General features: G+C 40.2%; 1 protein-coding gene across 5 annotated transcripts in view; it reads left to right on the top strand.

Moving 5' to 3' along the window:
- Nucleotides 1-27,070, top strand: part of LOC121931628 (activating transcription factor 7 interacting protein) — a 113,462-nt gene that overhangs the window by 40,344 nt on the left and 46,048 nt on the right. For 4 of the 5 annotated variants that reach the window (XM_042469599.1, XM_042469598.1, XM_042469596.1 and 1 more), the window contains one exon: nt 14,125-15,215. In XM_042469599.1, coding sequence (XP_042325533.1) covers nt 14,132-15,215 — 1,084 coding nt within the window. In that variant the 5' untranslated portion in view covers nt 14,125-14,131. Of the gene's footprint in view, nt 1-2,370; nt 2,551-14,124; nt 15,216-27,070 lie in introns of those variants that run through there. The other variant, XM_042469600.1, reaches the window with a different exon arrangement.

The following is a 27,070-nucleotide window of genomic DNA, read 5'->3' as shown; positions in this document are numbered from 1 at the left end:
AGGTCAATGTTGCATCATCATGGCGTGTAGCGCAATTTCCTGTACGTGCATGAAAGAAATTAGTTATCAGTGTAAGCACATATAATAGATGTTTTGCTTTCTTTGACACACTGTCCATCTTGTCAAGAGTATCATAATGTTAAATAATATACAACCTTGAGTATTAAATCCATCAAAATTGATGTCCTCATTAAGGAAGTCTCTCCCCCCCCCCCAATAAAATTTCTCAAATTCAAGATTTCAGTGCCTTTCTTTTGTTTAGGAACTTGTGACTTAATGTGCTTGTGGGTATGAATTTTTTTGCACATGCTGTTTTCTGATAATCTGCACAAATTTAAAATGGAGCAATATTTAATTGTTGTCGCCCGATCTAGCCTGCTTCCAATGATGCAAGAACGTGCTTTATGTATATTTTAAAACAAAATCTCTTGTGAGTACAAAAGGAATTTCAATCTAGCCTTGCACACCAGTGAAATATGGGCAAAGTAGTGCTGTGGAGGCACATGGGAATAACAACTCACAATAATACGTAACAAGACCAGATAATACAGATTAAATATCCCTTATCTGAAAAGCCAAAATGCTTCAAAATCTGGAATGGGTGGCTGAGATAGTGATACCTTTGCTTTCTGATGGTTCAGGATAAACAAACCTGGTTTCATGCATAAAATCATTAAAAATATTGTATAAAAATTACTTTTCAGGCTATTTGTATAATGTGTGTATGAAAACAAATGAATTCCATGTTGTCTCATCTCCAGGATTTTTCATTAAGTATATGTAAATATTCCAACCCCCCCCCCCCCCCAAAAAAATCAAAATCCAAGACACTTCTGGTCCCAAGCATTTCAGCTGAAGGATACTCAACCTGTATTTACTTCTCCTCACACGGAGTCAGTAGTCAATACTTCCACAGACCAGGACCTATCATCAGAAGTGTCTTTGAAAACATGGGTAGGCATATGCTAACATTGCACAAGCCTCTTCCACAGAGAGAGCCACACACATATCTTTATAAATTTATAATTAATATCAAAACTACAGAAGGAAACAGAGCTGTGGAGTTGATGTGCCATGCCTTAATTCTGGCTCTGACTCCTCTGTTTTTCTACTCTACAATTGTGATTCCTCCATAAATAGCAAATGTATATCAATTAGTAGTACACTGGACCCTTGTTATCCGCTGGGGTTTGGTTCCAAGATCCCCCGTGGATAACAAAATCTGTGGATGCTCAAGTCCCATTAAATATCATGACATTGCAAAAATGGTGTCCCTTATAAAAAATGGAAAATCAAGGTTTGATATTTGAAATTTATAATTTTTTGAACATTTTAAATCCGTGTATAAAAAATCTGTGTATAAGAAGGGCCGACTAATCAATTTACTGTAGTAAAATGGCATCGCAAGACAGGCTACTTAGATTGATAGAACATAAATATATTTATTTGATTAAAATATCTGAACAAGAAATTTTAAATCCATAGGAAAGTAAATTTGCAACAAACTAGGCGTTCAGTAGTACAGTCAGCCCTACTTATCCACAGATTTTTTGCCCATGGATTCAAGCATCCATGTTTTGAAAATATTCAGAAAAAGTATAAATTCCAGATAGCAAACCTGGATTTTCCATTTTGTATAAGGGACACAATTTTCCTATGCCATTATATTTAATGGAACTTGAGCATCCACAGATTTTGTTATCCGCAGGGGATCCTGGAACCAAACCCCAGCGGATGACAAGGGCCCATTGTCCAAGGTTTTGTTGTTTTGAAGTTGGGATCAGGACATTTCTGCCGACTCTGTCTCCCCCCAGAATTACTTCCAATTCCACAGCCCTGGAAGCGAAGGAAAGGACATGAAAAATGGAAGTCATGATAATGATAAGCCATTATAGTCCATTGATTTGTCTGGCACCGTATGATGTTTATCAACAGCCTTTTGCAGGCACGCACTCATCTAAGGTGTTCAAAAGCATCTTTGTAAGTTAACCAGATCTCACACTAATGTGCATTTAAAAAAAAAAATAGCTGGAGGAGAGAGAGTGCTCATCTCACTGGTGTCATCAACATGTAATATTGAATCTGGATTAGTCTGCTTATTTTCTTTCACAGTTTCTGAAGTATTTGCAGAGAATAGTAGTATATCCAGCGTCATGCTCTGTGTGTGCTTAAAAACAATTTAAATTTTATCCTCAAATTTTGTTTAGTAAGTCCAGGAAGATTGTAACTGACTTCCATACGTTTAAGCAAAGCGTTTTAAAGCGTTATACTTTCAAGTATTTGGATAATTCACTGTTTTAACTTTTTGTTTTAAGCAGCAATCTAAATGTTCTGTGTTGATTTTTGTATCTTTTTCCTGTTGCTGGGCAGAACTAGAGTGCTTGCTTCTGATTGGTGGCTGAGCTTCAGCTTCCTTCAGCCAATCAGAGTACATAAAATGGAACAAGGAAGGGACTCCATAAGAATGAAGCAAGGCTGCCGGTTTCTCTTTTTTTCCCTGTGTGAAGATCACACAAACTGAGTGTGTGGCTACAGCTGGCTCCCTCTTGGGTATGTCTCAGAAATTACAAGGTCTTGAGAAATTAGCTGGAGGAGGAAGGCTGTGCTTTGATTTCTCAGTCCCCTCATTCTGAATCATGGAACATTGCACAAAGAAACAAAATGCTTTATGTACAATTGATGAAGTGCTCCAATTTATCTGAATTTGTTTCTTGGGAAGTAAAACCAGCAGTTATAAGGCGCTAATCTTGTGATACATGTTTCCTTCATTTTGTTTGGTGCATGTGCATTTTTTGTGTCTATTTCAAAGATATCTTCTGAATGTTTGTTGAATAGAGAGTATAAATGTAGAATAGGATTTATAGAAATTGAATAAATGTTTATATATAATGTTTAAATCTTCAATAAGTGAGGGGGGTTGGTTTCATTGTTTAAGGCAAATTAATCAATTAACGCAAAATGAGGTGAAACAAGCTGCCTATGCCAGATAGTCCGCAACACTGATAAATATTAGATCCTCTTCCATGTTACAATTGATAAATGCACAAGCAGTGGTCATTGTTGCAAGCAGAGTTAAATTTTAATAGGTTCTTTGGAAATTATCCAGCCAGGTTCTCAAAAAGGGATGTTTCGTTTTTATTTGTCTGGTGTAAGACTGGAATCTGGGGCTCTTAATCTAGAACAAGATATTGTGATAAATGGCCTCAATTACTATGCAGAGAACATTAAATGCAAGTCAGACTTACTGGCACCTAAATTTCTTCTTTTACACATTCTGTTTGTGGTTCGGGCAAATGCCATTTGTGTTTGTATGACTGACAGAAGTGCTGTTCTAGAGTACTTCTATTATGCAGAGAACCACTAAACAGTCATTTTGGATTCTAGCACATATTGCTTTTTTTTCCTTTTCTCATTCTCTCTCTCTCTCTCTTTTTCCTCCCCTGTTGCCAGGCAAAACTCAAAGAACTAGCAGCTGATTGGCTAACATTTTCAAAAAAAGAAGAAAAGGCTGCTCACATGAGTTTATGATTATAGGCTAAAACACAGCAGATATGCTAATACCTTCCTTTGTTGCCACACAGCAGTGATCTCTCTCCAGAGAAAAAGCACAGGGGAGGTGTGGAATTGGAAAGCTACCAAATTGGGAGGGCAGGGATCCTTTTGGGTATGATTTGTAAATCCATTGGTGCATTCACTTTACCTCATGGCTGCTGTGATTTGCAGCTTTTGATAACCTGACTTCTTATTAAGAAAAAGGCATGAATAATTTGTGGAATCCCTTCCCAGTGGTTCCGGTTTTGTATAATGCAGCCCAAGGCGATGGGGGGACAGGACCTAGGCAAATATATTTTGACTAATATCTAAACAAGACTTTGTCAAAGGGTTATAATAGGTCTCACTTACATACTGTCCTTTTCTAAAGTAATTCTTTGTAACTCTACTGTACAGTTTCCTTATATTGAAAGAAAGCAGTTGAAGTCTTATAAGTGCTGTTTCTTAGTATGGAGTGCCAGAAAAGCAGGAGGAATGTGGACGTCTGTATTTTAATGTATTGAATCAAACTAAATAGCAAAGAACACAATTTTCATTGAAATCTCGGTAGCCTGTGAGGTGCGTGCAAGTGCCTTATTTCACACTGAAAAGGACTCAAAACTGTTGAAATGTAATCTTTATCAGATTAGCAGATGTGCAACTAAATACAGTTTAAAGTGTCACTTGTGCAAAAAAAAAAAATTAAATTTTTGGAACAATGAATTTCCATTTTGAGAAGTCTTTAGTATTGGCATTATTAACTGCTAAATATTGTAGACATGGCCTCCAAGAATCAAATGATTATAAATGTATCCATAGATAAGAGAAAACAATTTAGATTTGGAACCAGAAGGCTTGTAAAAGAGGACCACTGATTGGCTTGCACAGATATGACCAAATTATGTAAACTGGTCTATTGTGATCTAATTCTCTACTGCTTTGTGTTTTTGTTCTATTCACTACCATGAGAGATTTGTTAAGTAGCTACAGTGTGCACCCTTGTGGATATAGAATGAAGTTGCACTGTAGAGTCAGTCTTTATGCTTCAGTTGCAAAATCTAGGTAGCTTCACAAAAGATGTTTGACTTCCTTTATCTGATTACTTAAATCCTTCATGTTGTAGACTGGTTGGGTCATATACTTAAATCATGCACTATGTGGGCTGAGCGCATCATGTGTATACATTCCTTTGAACCTTAGATCTGTAGCAAAATACAAGGCACATCAGCACACCTAAATGAGTTCTAACTTTAGTTGAAAGCAGGAGTGGCTAAACAAACTACATACCTGTCATCCATGGTTTGTTTATTGTAATGCACAGACTTGTCACTCTGGCTTATCTCTCCCCATTCAAGCCAGTCATACATCACAAATAAACAGTAATTGAAGAGTCTGGATTGACAAGTGAGATGTCACAGGAAGTTACATGACATGTATAGCTGGTGTCACTGCAAGTGTGCTGTCTTATTCCGATTAAGCCACAATTCTTATTATGGTGACTGACATTTGCTATATGCAGTCATAGAAGTTTCTCAGTGAGAATCTAAGAAGATGGGGATCAACTTAATTTCTTCATGTTTATCATCATATCATCTAAAAGGCTGGCATTGTGCTCACATGTCAGTCCACAGATGTACTTAATTATAATGTTGACATGGGCAATTAGAACTTCTAAATACAATTCTTCAGGAATTCATCCTGGTTTTGCAACCACAGCTTTTAAATATTTGTTAATTGGAATTACATATCCATTTTTGTAGATATAAAAACTATTGAGATAATTGAAATGCAGAGTATAATATATATTAAACTAAGGAGGAACTGCTGGGGAATCTAACAGAAATTTGCAATACTTGCTTTAATATTTGTCTGCTGGGCTCAGTTTGATGAATATGAACTTTTGGAAACAGTTGTCAGAAATGCGAAATGCACAGTTTGATGCATGCTCCATTTCTTGTTGTTAAATGTATTAGTGAGATTTTTGTTTGCTTGTCTGTTTAACCAAGACAAAAAGTCTTGGAAGTACTATTGCACAGAGTTCCTTACACATCAGATTACTAGGCATATTCCTTTTTGCAAACCAGAAAATTGCAGTGTACTTCTTTGGATGTCACCCTGATGCTTTGGCAGTTAATCACACTTTTGTGCTGTATTCTGCAAACCACTTTGAACAACTGTGAAATAAAGAATTTCTGCTTAGTGTTCTCACATGAAGAAATAAAATAGTAATAAAACACAGCTGCATTACAGGCTTAAAAAGTGTTCACAATTTACAAGAAACAAAAGCTGGTTATTATTAAAGTAAATAGTATTTGTATCATCACTTTGTATCCACACTGTTTGACAATCTGAATATTTGTGATTTCTGGAAAACATAATTGCTGTATTATAATGTCTGCAGTCCACTTCACCTATGTGACAAGTGATATAATTCCTTTCTGCTTAAACTGTACATTTACACTGAAAAGCCAGTTTTAACTGAGTGTGTTCAGCTGGGTCATTAAGTCACTTGGAAGTGATTATGAGTATAATTTTCTTTAAATGTTAGTGTTAGATTCATATAGTACTTTAAATCTAGCTATTTTTTAGAGACCAAGTAAAACTGAATTTTAAAAGATTTAAATTATTTTATCCAGCTAAAATTTGGATGTCTCTTTCTCTTTCTCTCTCTCTCTCTCTCTTTCTCTCTCTCTCTCTCACACACACACACACACACACACACACACACACACACACTTACACACTTTTTTTTTCTTATATGTATTCTTAAGAAGTAATGAGTGTGCTGATTATATCCCCCTCCCCTTCAAAACCTCTATTAAAATACATTGGGATTTTAAGATGTGTTCTGTTCAAATGAGAAGTAGTTACAAAAATAATTTTATTGATTTTACGTCACTATACTGTGTAACTTGCAGGATTCAAGACTGAACATTTTAATTTTTGATACTTCTTCATGGTTTCTGAGGCTCACACAAATGGGTTATCCAGAGCAATGCATCATTCTGAACCTTCTAGAGCATTGCATAAGCTTTTTGGTGGTAGCTCCGCCCACTTCTAGAACCTGTGTTTGGTGGCCTTCCTGCAGAAACTGCAGTTCCTCTTTGTCAGCTGCTGCAGCAGGATCACTAGGAACTGTGTTCCTCAGATTCGTCAATGTTGGATTGCGACTCTGGAGAAGACCAGGGTTCAAACCCTCGCTCAGTTGTGGAAATCCATTTGATGCCCTTGGGAAAGTCACACTCACTCAACATCAGAGGAATTGTGCTAGTCTGTGACCGTAATAAAGATGAACTGAATTGAATTAAGCATCAAAGCTACCCCATGATAGGGTCTCCTTAGGATCTCCATAAGAAAAAATGACAAAGGCACACAGGAATAACAAGAGACTGTTGTTTATGTTCCTCTCTCTGATAATGACATGAGGCAGCAATTTTCTGCTGTTTAATTTCCCCCTGTGGACAATGTTACATCTAAAAACCAGCCTCTTTCATAAAATTTATAATGAATGGATACAATGAAGTATCACGTGTGTTTCATGCAAGGAGTTCTTGGCTGTCGATGATCAAATTTGCCAAACATGACTGAGATTATCCCCATGAAGCCAGGGTGCTGACCTGAAGAACTAGAGAGAAACAGACAAATTTGTGGAACACAAATGTGAAAGTGTTGTCCCAGTCCTAGTTCCTCTAATATCATGAAAAATAAAGGTATTGAGGAAAAATCTTTTTCACAAAGAAAGAGAAACCCTTGGAAGGAACACATTCTTCATAGAAAGAATCAATTTAAAACATTAGAGACAGAGCTATGTAGACTACAATAAAGATATTCATAGGGCAGAATCAGTCATTGTAGTACATGCCAGCACCAATGACATGCAATATTGTGAGGTTCTGAAATCAATATTAGCATCAGTCTAACAAATTTCTCAGGGGGAAAAAACCCTACTAACTAGCCACTTGAGGTGACCAGAGAACTTAGTTTCAGCTGTGATTCTTGGCCAAACAGTCAATATAATTAATAACTTTCATTTGAATCTAACATGGCAGTAGAATACTTAAAAGACCACAAGGAAAGAAGTGCCTATCAAATGGACCAACAAACCAGATAATTGATTTGTGATTCAGTACATCTGATACGTAACTATTACAAAAAGACTGGATTGCATTACTGTCTTCAATAGATGTACAATTGACACCCATTCAGCCATCCTGATATTTGTTGGAAGGCAAACTCTGTCATAGAATCATGGGGGGGGGGGGGAGACAACACCTCAGACCACCTCAGCTGGCTCAAGAAGGGAGACTGCTGGGAAGTGGAGTGGATTGTACACCAACAGAATCCCTGTTCTGCCCTGGACCCTCATCTTTAGATAGACACATTAAGACCTTGCAGACAATGAAACAGGGCACCTAGTTACACAATGGAATGGCTGTACACCATTGTAATTGTCAGAACTAGTGGCAACCCTTCCCAGACTCAGTGAATTAGGCTTTTGAGGATTAGCAGAAAACTTTATTGAAAAGTCAGAAAGATCCATCTACGAAGGCATCTTTAGACAGAACTAAAAGCCCAGCACCCAAACATCAAATGAAAGCAATTGGCTGGTTAAACACATGCAGTTCTTTGAACAATTTCTTCTTCCAATGTTTTCCCTTTTCTTTCCCAGAGAATTTAAACCTGGTTGTGCTAGTGGCCATAGTTTGTGATAACAGACCTTCAAACACTTCTAAAAGCAGCAAACAAAAAACATTCCTCCACATTCCTTTACCAATTAATTTAAATATTCTCTAAAAAGTTGTTTCATCCTAGGCATTTAACATATTTTAAAACATAATAAAACATCACATATTTTGTATCTTTTTCATTAAACCCATATAACATGCTAAAATGTCCCAGTTATAATTTCTCTATTAATTCTATGATTAATCTAATTTATAAAACCTTAAATTGTCTCTGGTTTCTTTGTTCTTTGTTTAGGCGTTGATGATCTTGCCCACTTTGATATAAGTAGCGTAAATCTTTATTATGAACCAGGCAGTTATATAACATTCCAAATATTATAACTAAACATAACAACAAAAAAACAGACCCAAAAGCATATTAATACCCACTTACATAGCTGTCCCAACTTTCAACCTATATAAAGCCCATCACCCACTGCCCATTAATATATATACCCCACATCTTTGCAAATCCCACTCTAAATAATCTACCATATAACATAACCCTTGTAAAACATCAAACGTATTCATAAGAGTCAAAGCAAATCATGGCAGGATTAACTCGACAGTAATTCCATTTGCCTGCCTTCCAAGTTTCAGTTGCTGCTGCAACCAGGGCATCTTGGTGTGAAAAGTGAAATTAACTACCTTCAAACTTTATCCAGCCAGGCTTCTGTAATAAAAAGGTCAAATTCTGTTTAGCTGCTATTTTACAAGTTACTAACATGCAGGTGAGCAGCAATGTTTTTAATCCAGGAAGACTATTAGCAAACCTATCAAGATTGTCTGTGCCATATAACAGTTTGGGAACAACCAACCTCCTATTATGGGTCCCTCTTGCAAGATAACATGACATTTTAATATTAATAGTAATAATAATATCCCACTCCTCCGAACGATCGAAGCGGCTTATATTAAAATCAATAAAATACAACTACAATACAGTGCCATATAATATTATTACCCTAATACTCCCATCAGTAATCATAAAACACAATTAAATTTTCAGTTATTAAAAGAACCATTAATAGTTAAATAATAATTATTAACAATAAACGGAGCAGTGGCAACTAGGCGTTCATCAACAATCAGTCACAGATTGTTAGGGTATTGATCTTATTCTGGAAAGACCTGCTGAAAGAGATATGTCTTGACTGACTTTTTAAAGCAACCCAGGCTAGTGATAATGTCGAATCTCCTCCAGCAGGCCATTCCATAGCTTGGTAGTGGCAGATGAAAAGGTCCTCTGAGTAACTGCAGCCAGCCTAGTCTTAGCTGATTGCAGTAGATTTTTATTTGAGGACCTCGATATATGGGGCGGATTGTATGAGAGAGGACAATCCCATAGATAGGCTGGACCCAAACCATGAAGGGTTTTAATGGTTATAACCAACATCTTGTACTGTGCCCAGAAATTAATAGGCAGCCAATGAAGGGATTTTAATATTGATGTAATATGGTCACCTCAAGAGCTTCCAGTGACCACCCTGGCTGCCATATTTTGAATTAGTTGAAGTTTCCAGACTAAGTGCAAGGGTTACCCTATGTAGAGTGCATTGCAGGTCACGTTGTGAGGTTATCAGTGTGTGCATGATAGTTTTTAGGTCTTTAGATTCCAGGAAAGGGTGTAGTGGCATATCAGCCAAAGCTGATAACAGGCACTCCTGGCCTTCACATCTGTTTGAGCTGACATCTGAAGTGACAGATCCAGGAGTACCCCAAACTACCAACATAGTCCTTTAAGGGGAGTGTGACCCCATCCACGACTGGTTGACAAACCTCCAACCCTGGATTAGGGCCCCCAACAGTGAGCACCACCGTCTTATTTAGATTCAGCTTCAGTCTGTTTTCCCACATCCAGCCCATTACTGCCTCAAGACATTCACTCAGAGGGGAGATGCCTTCCTTAGTTGACACTGCGGGTCCAGGGCATGGAGAGATATAATTAGGTGTCATCAGCCTACTGGTAACACCCTGCCCCATGCCTCTGGATGATCTCTCCCAGTGGTTTCATGTATATGTTAAACAGCATTGGGGACAAGATGGTGCCCTGAAGGATGCCAAATTTAAGCTCTCTTTTAGAAGGGCAACTGTCCCCAAGATCACCATCTGGAATCTGCCCAAGAGATAGGACCAGAACCACTGTAACATAGTGCCTCCAATACCCCACTCTCTCAGGCGTTCCAAAAGGATACCATGATCAATGGTATAGAAAACCACTGAGAGATCCAAGAGCACCAGCAAGGTCACACTTCTCCTGTCGATGCTCAAGCCGAAGATCATCTACTAAGGCAACCATGGCAGTCTCGACTCCATATCATGCCCTGAAGCCAGTTTGAAATGGGTCCAGATAATCAGTTTCATCCAAAACCGCTTGGAGTTGAAGAGCAACAACCCTCTCAATGACCTTGCTTAGAAATGGAAGATGGAAGACCAGTCTATACTTACCCTTAACCAAGGAATTTAGTGAGGGCTTTTTCAGAAGTGGCTGTACCACCACTTCTTTTAAACAAGGTGGAAAATAGCCCTCCCTAAGGGATGCATTTATAATAAATTTCAGATGAGTCATCAAAGCATCTCCTCCGACAACCAGCCATGAAGGGAAAAGGTCAAGAGGGCCCTTTCGCATATTTCCCAGAAAACCTTTTCTCCCAGGCAGATATGTAGTTTATCTGAATTTGAACTTATGAAATAATTTTGTCCATTGGATTTGTTTTGGACAACCTTCTACGCTTATGCAAATTCTCCAGATTTTGATGATCAGACCATACCTCAAAAAGACAAGTAGCTCCCCTAATAAATTCTGCCACATTTCTAGAGCCTGTTTGATGGCTGCAGTTTTCTTTTCCCAAACCCAGTCTATGACTTCAGGACCTGAAAATTCTTTTGGCAGGTAAGCACATGGATTTTACAATTCTTGTTCATCTTTTTGCAAGAAAACAGCTCCAAACGCCACATCACTAGTATCCATCTGTACCAGAAATGACTGAGTGAGGTCAGGATGTATGAGGATCGGTTCAAAACCATACAATCATTTAAGTTCTTCAAAAGATTTTTGGCATTTGTGGCCCCACTTAGTGCTCGGCTTCGGTTTTGACGTCTCCTGTCTTTCTTTTTGTCTTCAGAAAATCAGTGAAGTTCAAGGCCACCAGAGTGAAATTGGGAAATAAATTGTGTATAAAAGTTGGCAGACCCGAAGAAGCTACAGTTGCCTTCATGTTCTTGAAGGCTCCCAATTTAAAACAGTTCCACCTTTGCATGATCCATTTCTATGTCTTTAGTTGAAATATGGTATGCAAAGCAATAATTTCTCTTTGTGGAATTCACACTGCCACAGTTTTGCTTGTAGCTGATTATCCAGCATCCTTTTACACACTTTCCTTACCAGGCATACATGCGACTTAAGATCTTGAGTGAACAAATCAAAACATCATCCAAATAGACCAACACCCCCTTACTCAAATATTCATGCAGCATGTCATTGATCAAGGTACTTTGGAAGGGTGCAAGTCCAAAAGACATGACCATGTACCCAAAGAAACCAAGAAACCAATTAAAAGCTGTTTTAAATTCGTCTCTTTCTCTTATCGTTACATGGAAGTAAGCAGCCCATAAGTCCAACTTGATGAATACCTTCCTTCTTGCCAGCTGGGCCAACAGCTCTTTCATCAGGGGGTAGGGCACTTTTTTAACACTGGAATTGTGGAACCTGAGCCAATTTAGCCCTAGCAACAGGGGATAGTTAGTGGTAAGAATCAGCACAAACTTGATGGCCTTCCATTGGCTCCCCAGTCCCAAAAAAGACAGACAAGGCTGCCCTACATGCTGCTTCCACCTATTGGAACAAAATTGATGGGCAAGTCAAGCCCCTCAGTTTATAATCCCAATTCCATAGTCATCACAAGGTTCATGAGACACTCAACACATCCAGAGTCCAACTTTGCTGGCAAATCGATGTGTCCTCCCCTCGTGAAGGTTTCTCAGCTTGACTTTGATTTAAAAAGTTGTTGGGCTGCCACTGACATGGTATTGGCGTACTTGCTTTCCCCAGCCTGTCCTTTGGCATTTTTAAAGGCAGGCTCCTCTAATTCCCCACTAGTTCTTCATTGTTCATTGACTCACCAAGTTCTCTGTTACTCTTTATAGAGGTGAGTATCTTCTAGGTTTTTCCATTGCTGGCCCTTCCTCACTATGGAGACTCCCAAAGTTCTGCTGGGAATGGTGAAGCTCCCACACCCATCCCACCTCTCTTGAGCCATCTTGTCTTGTTCTTTAACTAACATCAGATTTCTTTGTCTGGTCATCGTCCTTTTTTTACTGTATGCCTTCAGTGTTTCAGGACATCCTTACAGTCTCTAATGTACAGCCTAACTCCACTCCAAGAGCACAAGCATTCAGCAGAGTCAGAAAACCTTTATTCAGTAAGCAAAGTAGATCACAGACTACTCTTCAGTCTTCAGTCCTGAAAACAACTATGTCTTCAGTCCTGAAAACAACTATGTACTGTGATTCACAGTACATAGTTGTTTTCAGGACTGAAGACTTTTTTCAGTATGTATAAAGTTCAATCTTGGTACTTGCAGCACATACTTCCACCCCACACATCTACTCTTTATCCCAGACCACTACCGATGCACAATATTTTTCTTTTCCCAGCATTATCAATAGAATAGCATAACTCATTATCCCACATTAACACACACATGTATTGCAGTTGAGCATGGCAGGACCATGTCTGAACCATGACCCTTGACCACCTTGGATACCCAGTTTAGCACCTGGCATCTCAACTAAAATGGACAGCTCTGAACTTTCTTTAATGTGCTTTCACCCGTAGTTGAAATCCTATATCCACGGATTCTGCACCCACAGATTCAGTCAACCACAGTTCAGGAATACTCTTTTTAAAAAAAAATCCCCAAAACAAACCTTGGATTTTGCTGTTCTATATAAGGGACACCATTTTACTATACTGTTGTATATAATGGGACTTGATCATCCACAGATTTTGGTATCCATGGGGGATCCTGGACCCAAACCCCAGTGGATACTGGGGGCCCAGTGTACTGAAAACCTGGCTAAATAACTCATAGTCGTTTCTATGACTACCCTTATTTTGAATTTCAGTTAAATATTCTGTCTTATGCAGCCCTGGGCTCCCTTGTTTACTTAGAAGTACTGTGGGGGTTGGTGGGAAGTTACTTGTGAGTAAACATTCTTACTCTATGCTGTGGAGTTCTTCTCATTTCTGGCTGTTTTAAAGATGAGGAAGAAATAAGCTAGTACATTGTATGTGATCATTAAAATTCATAGTCCTGGCGGGGGCATGTTTTGTTGTTCTACATTACTTCCTTTTTTCACCTCTGTTTTGGGAAGTTCTAGTTGGACTCTTACAAATGATCAAGGATTGCAGAGCTTGGTTAGCAGAATGTGAATTCTTAACTATTTTTTAAAATATGAAAATACTTACATGAAATTTAATTATATTTTATGTAACACTGGAACTACAAAATTTATTTATGTGGCTCTGTTCTTTCTTTGCATGAAACTTTGGTTGGTATATATTTCTGTGTAGCCATTCATTCAGGCACCAGATAGCCCCAGACAATTTGTATGAACTGTGGTTTTGCATCATATAGAATTTTATTTAGTAAATTTTTGTGCTGCCCTTAAGTTAAAAAGGGGGAAAATTCATTAGCATAATGACATTTTTAAAAACAAGAAGTTAAAGTTTTAAAAGTGTCCTCTAAATGGGAAATCTCCTTTTCCATGCACATTAATTGTTAAGATGTTCTAAATACCACGGTTACTTGGAAAAAAAATATTATCTTGATCCTTTTTGTCTTAAAGATTTTTTTTTCTGTTTTAGGATCAAAATGGAAAGCAATGAAGAGCCTCAAAAAAAAGTGTTTAAGGCTCGCAAAACCATGAGAACCAGTGATCGACAACAGCTTGAGAGCGTGTATAAGGTGAAAGAGGAACTTTTGAAGACTACCGACATTAAATTGGTAAATGGGAAACATGAAAATGGGGATTCAGATCTCAGTTCTTCTGTACTCAATCCTGATTGCCCTGAGGACAAAGTGGTAAATGGTATAGAGGATTTAGGACTTGACTCTGAAGAAGGAAAAATGAACTCTGAAGAAATTATTGATGCCAAAAGCCCAGATGTCAAAGAAAACCAGGCTGGTGACCTGACTGACAGACTTGAAACAACCCCGAAACCTTCTCCTGAGAGCATTGCTTCTGATCAAGTTCATGAGGATACTAGTACTACTTTAGGCTCTGTCCCAGAAGGACAAATACTTGAATGTAATAAAGACAGTGAGATCCAAGAAGAGGTCAGTATACAAAATGATTTGGACCATAATGATGCTTATGTAAAGGATGATTTGGACCAAAAAACCACACCAAGTGAGCCTGAAGAGGATAAGAAAGTAAGTTGCAATGTTAATGACTGTGTAATGGAGCCAGCAGAAACAAAGGAGTTAGCTCTTGGTCCTGATATGATTGTGGAAGAAGAAAAGAATGCAGAAGAAGATGTTATAAAAGAGAATATTGGCGAAGAAACAATATCTAGCAGTTTGGATACAAATGAGGGCCAAAAAATTGAAGAGGTCCAATCTTCAGAGCCTACAGAGACTAACATTCAAAAAGCTGCAGAAGATGAATCAGTTGATAACATCTTAGGAAATGCAGCCACTATGGAAACAGATGAAATTATTCCAATTTTGGAAAAGCTTGCACCAGCAGATGAATTAAATAGTTTCTCCAAATCCATCTTGCTTCCAGTGGAAAACGCCAACTTGGATGCAGAGGATAAAGCAGAAAATTCAGTGAATTCCCCATCTAAACATGAAAGCACTGAAAGTTTGCCCAAAGAAGCTTTCTTAGTGCTTTCTGATGAAGAAGAACTCTGTTGTGACAAAGAAGCTGAAATGATAACATCAGTCCTTTCAGGTATGTGGTGCCTCTTTTCCATCTTCTCTTTAAAAGTAGTGTTTCATTGAATGAACTTTCTTAGTTTGATCACATCTATCAAATAAACTAGTTAGAATTACAATAAACTGTGTGACAGAATTCACCTGCTTGGGAATTTTGGTGTGTAATAAGTGTTCATCTCAAGAATATTTGTCATATAATTGTAATATACTGATTTATTAGAATAACACATTTTAATAAATAGTAGGTTCTAACTGTAAAAGAAATTTATCTGAAATAGTTACATAAGTACTTAATCATAAATTTAGAGCAAACGTTCAGTACTTTTGTGATGGAATGTCAAGGTTAGGTTAAAGCAGTGGGAATTTTTGAGGTTTCCAGATGTTGTTGACTGCAACTCCCAGCAATCTGATGACTATGCAATCCAGCAAATTCTGAGAACCTGTATGATTGATAACTTAATTATTGGTCAAGATCCTGCATCAGGAAGTATATGTCTATCACATAGTGACATCTTCCAGTGCTACCTTCTAGTGCAGGGGTAGGCAACCTGCGGCCCGTGGGTTGGATGCGGCCCGGCGAGGCCTTGGGACCGGCCCCAGCTCGTCCTGCCTGCCAATTGCGCCGGGGCCGTTGGGGGGCAATGTTATAGAAGCCTCCGAACATGCATTTATATTAACATTTTTTAAAAAATCAGCAAATTTTTTTGCGTGTCCTCCATTTTTTTAAAAAAGTGTCTTCCATTTGAAAATTTTGTCCTACATTTGTCCTTGGTTTATTTACTTATTATTTAATTTTTTTTAAAATTATTTATTTTATTCTTGGCTCCCCCCAGTTGTCTGAGGGACAGCAACCCGGCCCCCGGCTCAAAAGGGTTGCCTACCCCTGTTCTAGTGCTACCCTAAAAATCATGCCTTGAGGTAGTGCAACCCCCTCCCACAGTATGGCCATTTTTGTGTTGATAAGAGAATGAGAAGGGGGATAGGGATTTTTTGTCATTTCTTGGTTGGAACAGAATTCAGAACTCCATAACAACCAAAGAAGTGTGAGGGAATAAATCTGATATATGCTATCATAATTTACAAAAACGATGCTGCCCATTAAACTTGTCCTTCCACATTTGTTGGGATTAGGGGCACAGGACCCCCGTGAATGTGGGAAAACTGCAAATAACAAAAACACTATGTTTTTACCTGAAAGAACACCTCTCTAAGAATCTTTAGGTCCTCCAGTGCAACTCTGTGGTCATCACCTGCCAGACATTGACCATAGAATTGCACTGCAGGAGCTACAAATGCCTAGTGGAGTGTTCTCTCTCAGAATCTCTAGATCCTTCAGTGTGACTTTTGACTAAAGTTGACCATAAAGTTGCGCTGGGGGACCTAGATATTCCTAGAGAGAACATATTAATAAAATCTGTGAATATTGAAATCCACAAAAATCAAAGCTGCAAATTTGAAGGGATGAGTGTATTTGTAAAAATTAAATGTAATTATGATATTATGAGCACAGCACTTGGGTATAGATGGGCCACTTCCTCAAGACCGGAGAGTCCTGTTTCTACAATAACTTTATTGAGAAAACTCACAGTGACTCTGAAGGCTTTCCTAAATTTTAAAAAATTATGTTAATGATGACTGCCTATGTTTCTTGAATTATAGTCCAGTGATTTCTTCCAGTTACAACATGTAGATGATAGACAAAAAATATGTTGCTATCAGCAAGATAATTCTTAGCTTTACGAAATATTTGAAGGTAGCCAGGTGGCATAATTAGATTAGTTGCAGAGTCTCCTTTCCTCGCTTTTGCTTGCAAAGGTTGGGAAAGGTGAATCTCAGCAGTGTGGTTCTTTTTTGTGTGACAGTACTAACAGACAAACTGTCCATAATGTTCAACTTTATTGTTGTTGTATTTTATTGTGCGTTTAGTGGCTTGGGAAGAATTTGCTGTGTTTGAGCCTTTTCTTCAACCCCCCCCTCCCCCAACATTAGTTATAGAGCACATACTAAACCCATTAGTGTCCATTAGAAATAAAAATACTGAAAATCTGGTAAGTTTTGCCTCTTTGCTTCTGTGTGCATTCCTACCTTTCTCTTACGTTCAGGGAATGCTTCAGTGCAAAGTTGAATTTTATGGGTCAGCACCATTTTTTTTGAATAAGAAGAAATCAGGTATTATCTTCTTTAGATACAGCATTTCACCTTCCAAAAGGGGCTAGCTGCATTTTATTTGCAGATGTGTTTCTTTTAAGATGCTTATGTGCATTCGAGTCACCTTCTGCTTATGGCAACTCAGTTTCATAGGGCTTTCTTTGGCAAGGAAGGTACAGAGATAGTTTGTCAGTTCGTTCCTCCCTATTATCACCTATAGCATCTCATATTGCTTGGTGGTTCCCCATCCATGCAGTAACCAGGCCAGACCCTGCTTATCTTCCAAAATCAGATGGGATGGTTACAGGTCAGTTATTGAGGTTACAGGGGTAATAGTAGTAGTAGTTGGTTCTTCTTCATGGTCTCTGTGCCTTCAGTAGGGCTTGTGCCTGCCCAGAGACTCCTTTCAAGAAGCTGAAAAGATGAGCAGATTGGTGGGAAGCCCCACCCACTCCTGTGTACTAAGCATGCCCACTCCTGCCAGTCTAGCTCCCCCTGCAGTTTTCTTTTGTCCTCCTAAAGAGAAGCTGCTCAGATTGCTTTCTCTTGCTGAATTACCTCTCCGATACAGTACATTTTTATTTTTCATTTTCTTTAACTTTGTTTTCATTGTTAGTGTGAGCTGCCTACTTTTTTTAGCGCTTTGGTTCGGTTTTTACTCTGTTTTTCACACAGCTGGGTGCCCAAGTTCCAGGCCTCTTATAGCCTCCAATTCGCTTTTTAAACTTTGTGTTTCTTGTAAGAGGAAAGTCGCTTTTACTGATGGACATTCCAAATGCCCTTTTTGTTTGGGAGAATCCCACGTTACTGATTGCTCCTCTGTCTGCTGCTCCTTCACCTCTCAAACTTTATGCAGTAGAGCTCAGTGTCGAAAACTTTTCCATTGGGAATGCTCCCTTTCTGTGGCTGAGAAATCTTTCTCCCAACAAATTCCCCTAGGCTTGGTTCCCATCTCCAAACTACCACAGATTTCTGAGCTTTCCAAAAAGTCAGTATCCCCTGCACCATCTTTGACATTGACACCAACATTGACGCGAACCATGTGTGCCTCGTTAATGACACCCTCGGTATCGAGTACTTCTGCCCTAACTTCATCTATGGCTTCACAAAACCCTATTGATCTCTCTGTCAATCAGTAGTTGGTACTGCAGGAGCCTTCTGGCAAGATCACCTCTGCCTTCGTTACTGACATCGGCTCCAGCTCAGACAATCTCACTGGTAGCAACCCTTGAAACCACCATGGTGTTTCTACTCCCACCTACCGTGCCACTGGCCCAGCCTCTTGACTCAGTCCCATCACTGCACTTAACATTGGAGCCATTGTCCTCGACATCTTTGAGTGTGGCTACGACATCGACCTTGCAACCTAGTCATTTTGTGTCCATGCCATTGCTGACGGTATCACTGCTACCACTGGTCCCGAACTCTGTACAGTCTCAAATTTTCACCTCTCCTCTGTGAGCATGCAAGCATTCCTTCTCACTTCTGCCTCCTCTGCCTTGGGAGACTTCTCTGGCTCGATCTCATCATTTTCCTACGCCACCCAAGACAGGGCTGATGTCTCAGTATCGTCCTCCTGTCTTTTGCCCTTCACATCCAGCTCCTATTTGAAGTGGTATTGGGCTGAAGATTATTAGAAGAGCGACCTTCTTCATACCGGTCCTATTCCCAGTCATATCGGGATTGATACCTTCACAGAGAGCCATATTACTTTCTCCATCTCTGTACCAAGCATTCTCTCAATCCCTCTCTCGATCTCATTCTCCTCAAGATCCTTCTTGGTATCAACATTTAGAGGACCTTCAATCCGAATGCCATCGAGAACATCAATCTGACCGGGGGGGGGGGGGGCGCTCACCTCCACCTAGAACCATTGTGATTGTTTCTAGTCCTCCACCTTCATCACTTCGGACCTCGGCACCAGCAGTCTTTGTCCCTCACCGGCAGCCTTTGTCCCACTGTGATAGCACCTGTTCCCTCAGGTGTCTCTATTGTCTTATCTGAACACGAGGGGACAACAAGAGATCTGTGTAACTGCTAAACTTCTTCTCTAAACCACCTGAAAAGTGATACAGAGCTGTGTGCAGGTGGGAGAACTCGTCTCCCCTTCCAGAAGCAGACAAAAGAGACTCTAACCAGATATCTCTTAATGAGGCTCTTTACTTGAAGTTCCAAAGTGTATAAGCTTGTCTTCTCCAACAAAGCTATTCTCATTACACCAACGACACTCCGACACACCATCACACTGACAAGCCACAATGTACAATGAGGCTCCTCCCTTATATACATAGGCACCATGCGGCCACTTAGCCCAGCCTCTTTCTGATGTGTGCAACATATATACATGTCCCCTGTGCAGGGTGATTTAACACTTTCTAACCAAGATGATGTCACAGCCTGTGACTCAGCACAGCCCAAATGCACAGTCATCATGGCTGCAGGTGATCTATAGTAACCCCAGTCACCTTTCACCCACGTTGAACATTTTCCTCTGGATTTATTTTCCAACAGTTTGCCACTCCTGCCATACCACAACAGACTACATAGGGAATCAGCTTATGACATCACTTAAGTCTCTTTCTCCTTTGATTGAGTCACCTCAGGAAGAAGTGGAAGACACTGTCACTCATTCACCTACTGAAGATGTATGACTCTTTTCAGACGTAATGGCACAGATACCCATGCTTTGTATTTACAGGCTGAAACCCCTCCCAAACTGGCGAGAGATTCTGTCTTTCAGATAGTAGATAACAGACCTGTGTCTCCAGCTCTTCTTCTCTTTCTGACTTCCCTCTCTGATGTCATGAATATTTCATGAGTTAAACCTGCCTTTTAAGGTTCAACCAGACACATCTCCATACCACTTCACTCATCCCACTCCACATTCGTTAGTGGTTGAGTCCACCTCCAAGTCCTCTGGCAAAACCCACTCTGCCCCCTTGGACAAAGAAGGTTGATGCTTGGACATTTTTGGGATAAGCTTTTATTCTTCAGCTGCTCTCTCTGCTAAAGTGGGAAACATGCAAGCTGGCATGGGAGCCTACCAAAGAAATCTATGGGATCGTATGGCCTCCTTTATCCCTAATCTCTCAAAGGATCAAAGTGCAGTTGCTCTTGTTTTTTAATCTGAGGCCCTTTCTCTTGTTAACCAGCAAATAACCTTGGCCAAGTATTCTGTAGATTGTGCTGCCAAAGTCATATCTGGTGCTGTGGCTCTGAAGCGCTAACCATGGCTACTCCTCCAGGACATCACCTCCCCTTCAGCCAATTCCCCTGCTGTCAGCACGTCATTCCTCCAAACTCTACTGCTTCCACAACAGTTGGTGCCAAATTACCACAGGCACCTGGCTTCTTACCATCATCCGTTTGAGTTAATTCATAGAGTTTACAAGTACTCCACCGCTTGGCATCTTTCGTTCTACTCCCTCCTCCCATCCTCTACAAGAGGAGATTTGCTCCCTTCTCAACAAAGGTCCCATCCAACGCATGCCAGACAGATGCAGGATGGATGGTTACTTTTCAAAATATTTCACAGTGCCAAAAAGAGGCTGCAGTCTTCACCCTATCCTCGATCTCAGGAGCATGAACAGCTACATCACTTCACACAAATTCAAACTGGTGACGTTGTAGTCCATTACCCTCTTTCTCCACCGAGGAGACTGGTATGCGTCTATCGATCTGAAAGATGCCTATTTTCACATTCCTATTCGACTTGAACATTGCAGACACCGCCATTTTGCTGTTGACTGAGATCTCTATCAATACAACGTCCTGTCCTTTGGCATCTCCACCACTCCCAGAGTGTTCACAGAGTGCATGACAGTGGTCATTTCTCATCTACGGATATGTGGAATCAAGATATTTCCCTACCTCGACAACTGGCTGCTGGTGTTTTCCTCCCGTACACAACTATTCCAGGATGTGCACAACAATCTCTCCTCAATGACCTAGGCCTCACAGTCAACCTTTCCAAATCTATTCTGGAAACTGTCAAGAGTGATAGAATACATTGGGACTTCTCTGGACTCAGGCATGGCTTGCGCCTGCTTACTACTCAGAGAGCAGATACTCTGTGGTCCCACCTCCAAGCTGTTCTGCATCTCAGCCGCCCCTCAGCATTTGGACATACAACCTCTGCTTGGCCTGATGACCTCCACCAAGGCTGTGACCTATTTAGCTCGGCTTAAGTTTTGTCCTGTCCAAATGTGGTTTCTCTCTGTTTTCGATCATCTTCACAACAGATAATCCAAGAGGCTCACCCTTCTCCCGGAGGTATGAGCCTCTCTCCATTAGTGGTTAATCACATCCAACATTCTGAAGGGAATGCCCTTTTAACTTCCAGAACCTTCCAGAATGGCGACTACAGACATTCCATGACAGGCTGGGACACACATTAGAAGGATCTTTGTATTCAAGGCCATTGGACTCCTTCCGAGATGGAGATGCACATCAGTGCTAGCAGTCATCAAGGCTTTGGTCCAAGTGATAACAGACAACACCACTGTAGTCTGTTACATCAACAAACAAGGAGACGCTCATTCTCCAGTGTTTTGTGATTCGTCCTCCAGTTTTGGAGGTAGTGTCACCTCCATTCCATTCCTCCAGTAGCAGTTCACCTTGCAGGCAAAAACAATGTCCTGGCAGACTCTGAGTCGAAACAACACCCTGCAACATGAGTGGACCTTGTCACCAGATGCCTTTCATCTCCTCACGTCCCATTTGGGGACCCTCAACTGGATCTTTTCATACCCCCGGTGAATGCTCAGTGTCCATTTTTCTGCACCAGAGCAGGCCAAGAGAAGAGGTCACTAGGAGACGCCTTCCTCTTGAGTTGGAGCCACCAGTTCCTTTATGCTTTTCCCCCTGTTCCCCTAGTGGCAAGGGTTGTGGCCAAGATGATGGATCCAGTGCAATCCTAGTAGCACCTTACTGCCAAGGCTAGAGCAGAGCCTTCCTCACCTATTCAACTCTCCACAGCTCTGCATTTTCTCCTCTACCTCCATGATCAGGCCCTTTCCACTCACAAGGTTTATCTGTCAGCCATGTTGCTAACCAACCTCCTGGTTTGCCATCTTCCAAACTTTTCACTTACCCTATTCTCAAGAGATTCTTCAAGGGCCTTCGTCATCTCTACTCTCTCATACATTCACTGGCCCCATCATGGTCACTCTCGCTTGTACTCACACAACTCATGATACCCCCATTTGAGCCTATGGGATCAGCCTGTTGGGGCGTGGAAAGACGCACTGTGTCCACCACGGCCACCTGCAGAGTTGAACCATGTCAACATGACGCCAGGAAGAAGGATTTTGAAGAAATGTCTGCAAAGGTATTCAGGTCAAGAAGGAAAAATTCCTTCACCACTGCAAACAGCCTTGAGCTCCCGGCTTGAGAAATAACGACACTAACAAGCCTTCACTCTTCACGAGGGCTTTAATAAATAAGTTACTTTGCCAACCAAGCAACCATAACAACAAACAGAGAGGCAGTTACTCTATCACCAACTGTCATAACTGACACACACACACTCTCTCAGAAGGACCAACTGTCTCACTCTCCCTCAGTGACAGTTGAGAATGACAGTTGCATCAGCATTCCAATGATGCACTGTTTAAATGCTGACATATATAACTGACACTAGAGCTGTAAATAACTTGCACAACAGCTCCACCTAGTGGCCACATCATTCTCATTTTATCAGACCTGTTTCAACATGCTCCTGACACAGCCTCCCTTGGGCTCCTTTCTTTTAAGGTAGCCTTTCTTGTGACTCTTACTTCGGCTAGTAGATCTTCCGAATTGTCTGCACTACGCTCTGATGAGCCTTTCCTGACCTTCCATGGAGAAAAGATGGTCCTTAGACCAAACATCTCCTTCCTTACGAAAATGGTATCCCTTTTTCATTTTGCTCAAGTTATTGAGCTACCCACTTTTATCCAGACCCTTCTACACCTCTGATAAAGACTCTGCACACTGTCCATGTCCACCATGCTTTGGCCTTTTCAACATTCCACTGAGTTCAGGTTGACCAGCAAGTTGTTTGTTATGGTGGACCTACGAAAGGCCATTCTGTTTCTTCACAAAAGTTTTCAAAGTGGATTGCACAGACCATTCTCTTGGTTTATGAACTTGCCAAATGCCCTCCTCTTGTTGGTGTGTGCCCACGCTCAATTAGGGCCATCTCCTCATCTGCTGCCTTCCTCAGAGGTGTTCCTCTACCTGATGTCTGCAAAGAAGCTACATGCTCTCAGCCTTCTATGTTTGTCTGGCACTACCAGCTTGATTCCAGATCTCGTTGGGATGCCAGTTTTGGATGTGCTGTCCTCTATTCTGCAGTGACCTTCCCACCTGCCACAGATAACCTTTTTAGTCACCCTATTGTGTGAGGCACAGAGACCATGAAAAAGAAGAACAGGTTGCTTACCTGTAAGTGTGGTTCTTCAAGTGGTCATCTGTGCCCTCACGAACCCACCCTACCTCCCCTGTCAGGTCCCGGCTTATTCTTGTGGCAGACTTGAACTGGAGGTGGAGCTAGATTGGCAGGATTGGGCATGCTTAGTACACAGCAGTAGATGAGCTTCCTGCTAATCTGCTCAGCTTTTCAGTTTTCCAAGTGGAGTCTCTGTGCAGGCACAAACCCTATTGTGTGAGGACACAGTTGGCCACTCGAAGAACCACAGTTACAGGTAAGCAACCTGTTCATCCCTGTTCTCCAGAAAGGAATTTGTTTGCATCTTAGATAGAGCTGATGAATAGTCTGATATAGATACCACTGAACATGAAGAACTAAAACTTAGAAGCAAGAGCATATCCCAGTATGTAAACCTGACGGCAGGAAATGTGTTAAGGAGGGCTACCCATTTCTCTATCTAAGTTGAGTAGATTTGGCTTTATTTATAGTTAGTACATTAAAGAGCTTTGGTACTGGCTCCCAGATTCTCTGAGATAAACAGAGAATGAAAATTGAACTTTATGTTCTCACATACTGAAAAATTCAGTTATAGCATTCCAACAGAAAGTCTTGTCCAGTGCTTTTGTAAATGTTCAGTAATATTGGGTATATCATGGAACTCCCAAGGAACATGGGACAGAATATCAACATCTTCAGAGAACGTGTGGTCACATAATTGACCCACAACTTCTGGGTTCTGAACAGTTTAGAACGATCATGTAATCAGTAATATCAAATATGTGTGGGATACACAGGAGAAATAAAGGATTATATTCCTGTTGTCTGGCTCCTAGCACAACTGAAATAGTCTGTACTTTTAACACTGTCTGAATGTGATTGAAATGATTTCCCATTGCCACAAATAGAACAGTGGTTACTATTTTCTTTAACTTAAGACTTTTAAGACTTCTATATATAAATTGAATATCCCCTATCCAGAATGCTTGGGATTAGAAATATTCTGTATCAGTTTTTTTGTTTGTATGTTTGTTTTGATTTTGGAATACCTACACTTGCATATATGCATTGAGGCTGGAGAGAAACTGAGGATCTGTGAAATGTGGGGAGGAGTGGATTCCTGCATTTCATAGATCCTTGCATCTGTTTTTGCATATCATATTCCTAAGGTCTATACTACACTATTTGTGTCTTAACTCAAAAAGATTTGGATTTTGAAGTAGTTCAGAGGTTGGAATTCCAGATAAGGGTTATTCACAGTGTACTACCATACTCATATTTCAGAGCCTTGTACTAAAAATTATTTCACAAAAAATTAAGAAATGAAACAACATAACCTTATTTAACGCAATATCAGCAAAAAATGTCTGTATCCCAAAGGCACATTAGTGATTGGATGCTACAATTTTCTTGTTCTTTAGCAGCAAAGATTACTGCTTTCTTAAAAAGATATATGCCTCCCCCAAAACAACTGTTCCATAAAGGAACAGATATCATCTGCAGAGGAGCTAGATTCATGTTTAACCAACATTCTAGTTGGGATTTCATTATAGAAATACCTGACGAAACCTGTGACAAATCCAACATAATCATTTTAGGCAGAAGAGGAATGACTCTTGACAGGTAATGTGGTCTTTTGCAGCATGGATTTAACCCAAAGTGGAATTGGTAGTATTATTCCCTGGCTTGTTTCAACAGTTTGGCCTTCTGGTCTTGAGTGGGACTATAAAACAACCTAGTCTGCTCTGCCAGGGTCAACAGCTTTAGTCTTACAAGACCAAGTACAAGACGTACCCTTACTTTGACTGGCGATTGGAGGTGCAAGTGAACTGGTGATTTCCTACAACAATATTTACATACACTGACTCCCCAACACTTCCAATCAAATACTGTTTCTCCAAACCACTCCAACTAACCCACACTCTTGGTCCACTTATATAGTGTGTTGGTTCACACAGTGCCACATAGCATAATGCAACCTTGCTGCAACTTGGCATCATGTCATGTGCTCCTGACTCACTGTCCCATGGAATATATGTCACTCTGTGTTCCCTGTCACTCAAAAGTATTTTCCTCTATTATAGGCACAGTGCTCCTACACTCCATTATGGACTTATAAGCAATTCCAATATTCAAAAATAAAATTTTTAAAAATAAAAATCAATTCTGGTCACAAGCATTTTGGATTAAGGGGATTTAAGCTGGGGATGGAGCATAAATGGGACACAACGTTTCAAATTAATGTTGAGATAAAGAAGGTTTGTAAAAATAAATTTTATAATGTCACCAGAAAGATTTTTGTTTTATGGCATTATGGGAAAAGATTACTGGATAGTAAATATACATCATTTCTTCTATATATGTGAATAGCAACAAGAATACTGTTTGCTCAAACTTGGAAATGCACTAAAGCACTGACAATGGAAGAATGGATTATTAAGGTTCCTGAGTTAGCCTAAATAGCCAAATTAGCATGGGTGGGTTCTAAAGGAGAAGTCAAATGAAGACCTTTTGAAAGACTAGAAACCATTTTGGACTTTCTGAGTAGTAAGAAATCTAATGATTTAATAATATGTGATTATGGCTATTAGCAATTTTAGTGGCATTACTTATTTGGATCTGTAATGGTAGAATTTTTTTTAAAACTCTTCTCCCCCCCCCCCATTATATCAGGATTGGGGGGCAGAGCCCTACTTTGTATTAGTTGATCTCACCAATGTCATTATCACTGAGAAGGGCGTAGAGCAAGGTTGCATTCTAGCTCCACTCTTGTTCAACTTTTACATCAATGACATGGCAGGTCATCTCAACAATACTGTACCAACTTCCATCCTCTGAAACTGGAGGGAAGGCATATCTCAGCTCTGCCCTATGCAGATGATGCGGCAGTACTTTCAAGAACATCCATTGGTCCAAAAATCCCATTGTGGGATAAAGGCAGGATATAACTCCTGGAAATAAATAATAAATAAAAAGAGCACTAATATAGCAATGCAGAGAGGGCCAGCTAGTACACAACTATTTAAAAAACCCTAAAATTGTGGCATTTCCTAAAAGCCCCAAGAACCATAACTGGGGTATAAATAGCTACAAGTTCGAACAGGTCTCCTGTTTCAGTTATCTGGGGGTAATCTTTCACATTACTGCTAGTAGGAAAGCGCATGGAGAGTATGCTGCTGCTGGTAACACACAGTGGACCTCAACCATGCTCAGATTTCTTATGATGAGGATTATATACTGGTAGCACTCAAACATTTCAAGGCCAAATCAATTCCACAACTGTTACGGATCCCAACTGGGACCCCTCCCCAACT

This window comes from Sceloporus undulatus, chromosome 5 (genome assembly GCF_019175285.1).
Source record: "Sceloporus undulatus isolate JIND9_A2432 ecotype Alabama chromosome 5, SceUnd_v1.1, whole genome shotgun sequence".
In the NCBI taxonomy this organism is placed as follows: domain Eukaryota; kingdom Metazoa; phylum Chordata; class Lepidosauria; order Squamata; family Phrynosomatidae; genus Sceloporus; species Sceloporus undulatus.
The sequence above is the reverse complement of the archived record's forward strand: the minus strand, read 5'-3'. Positions and strand labels throughout refer to the sequence as shown.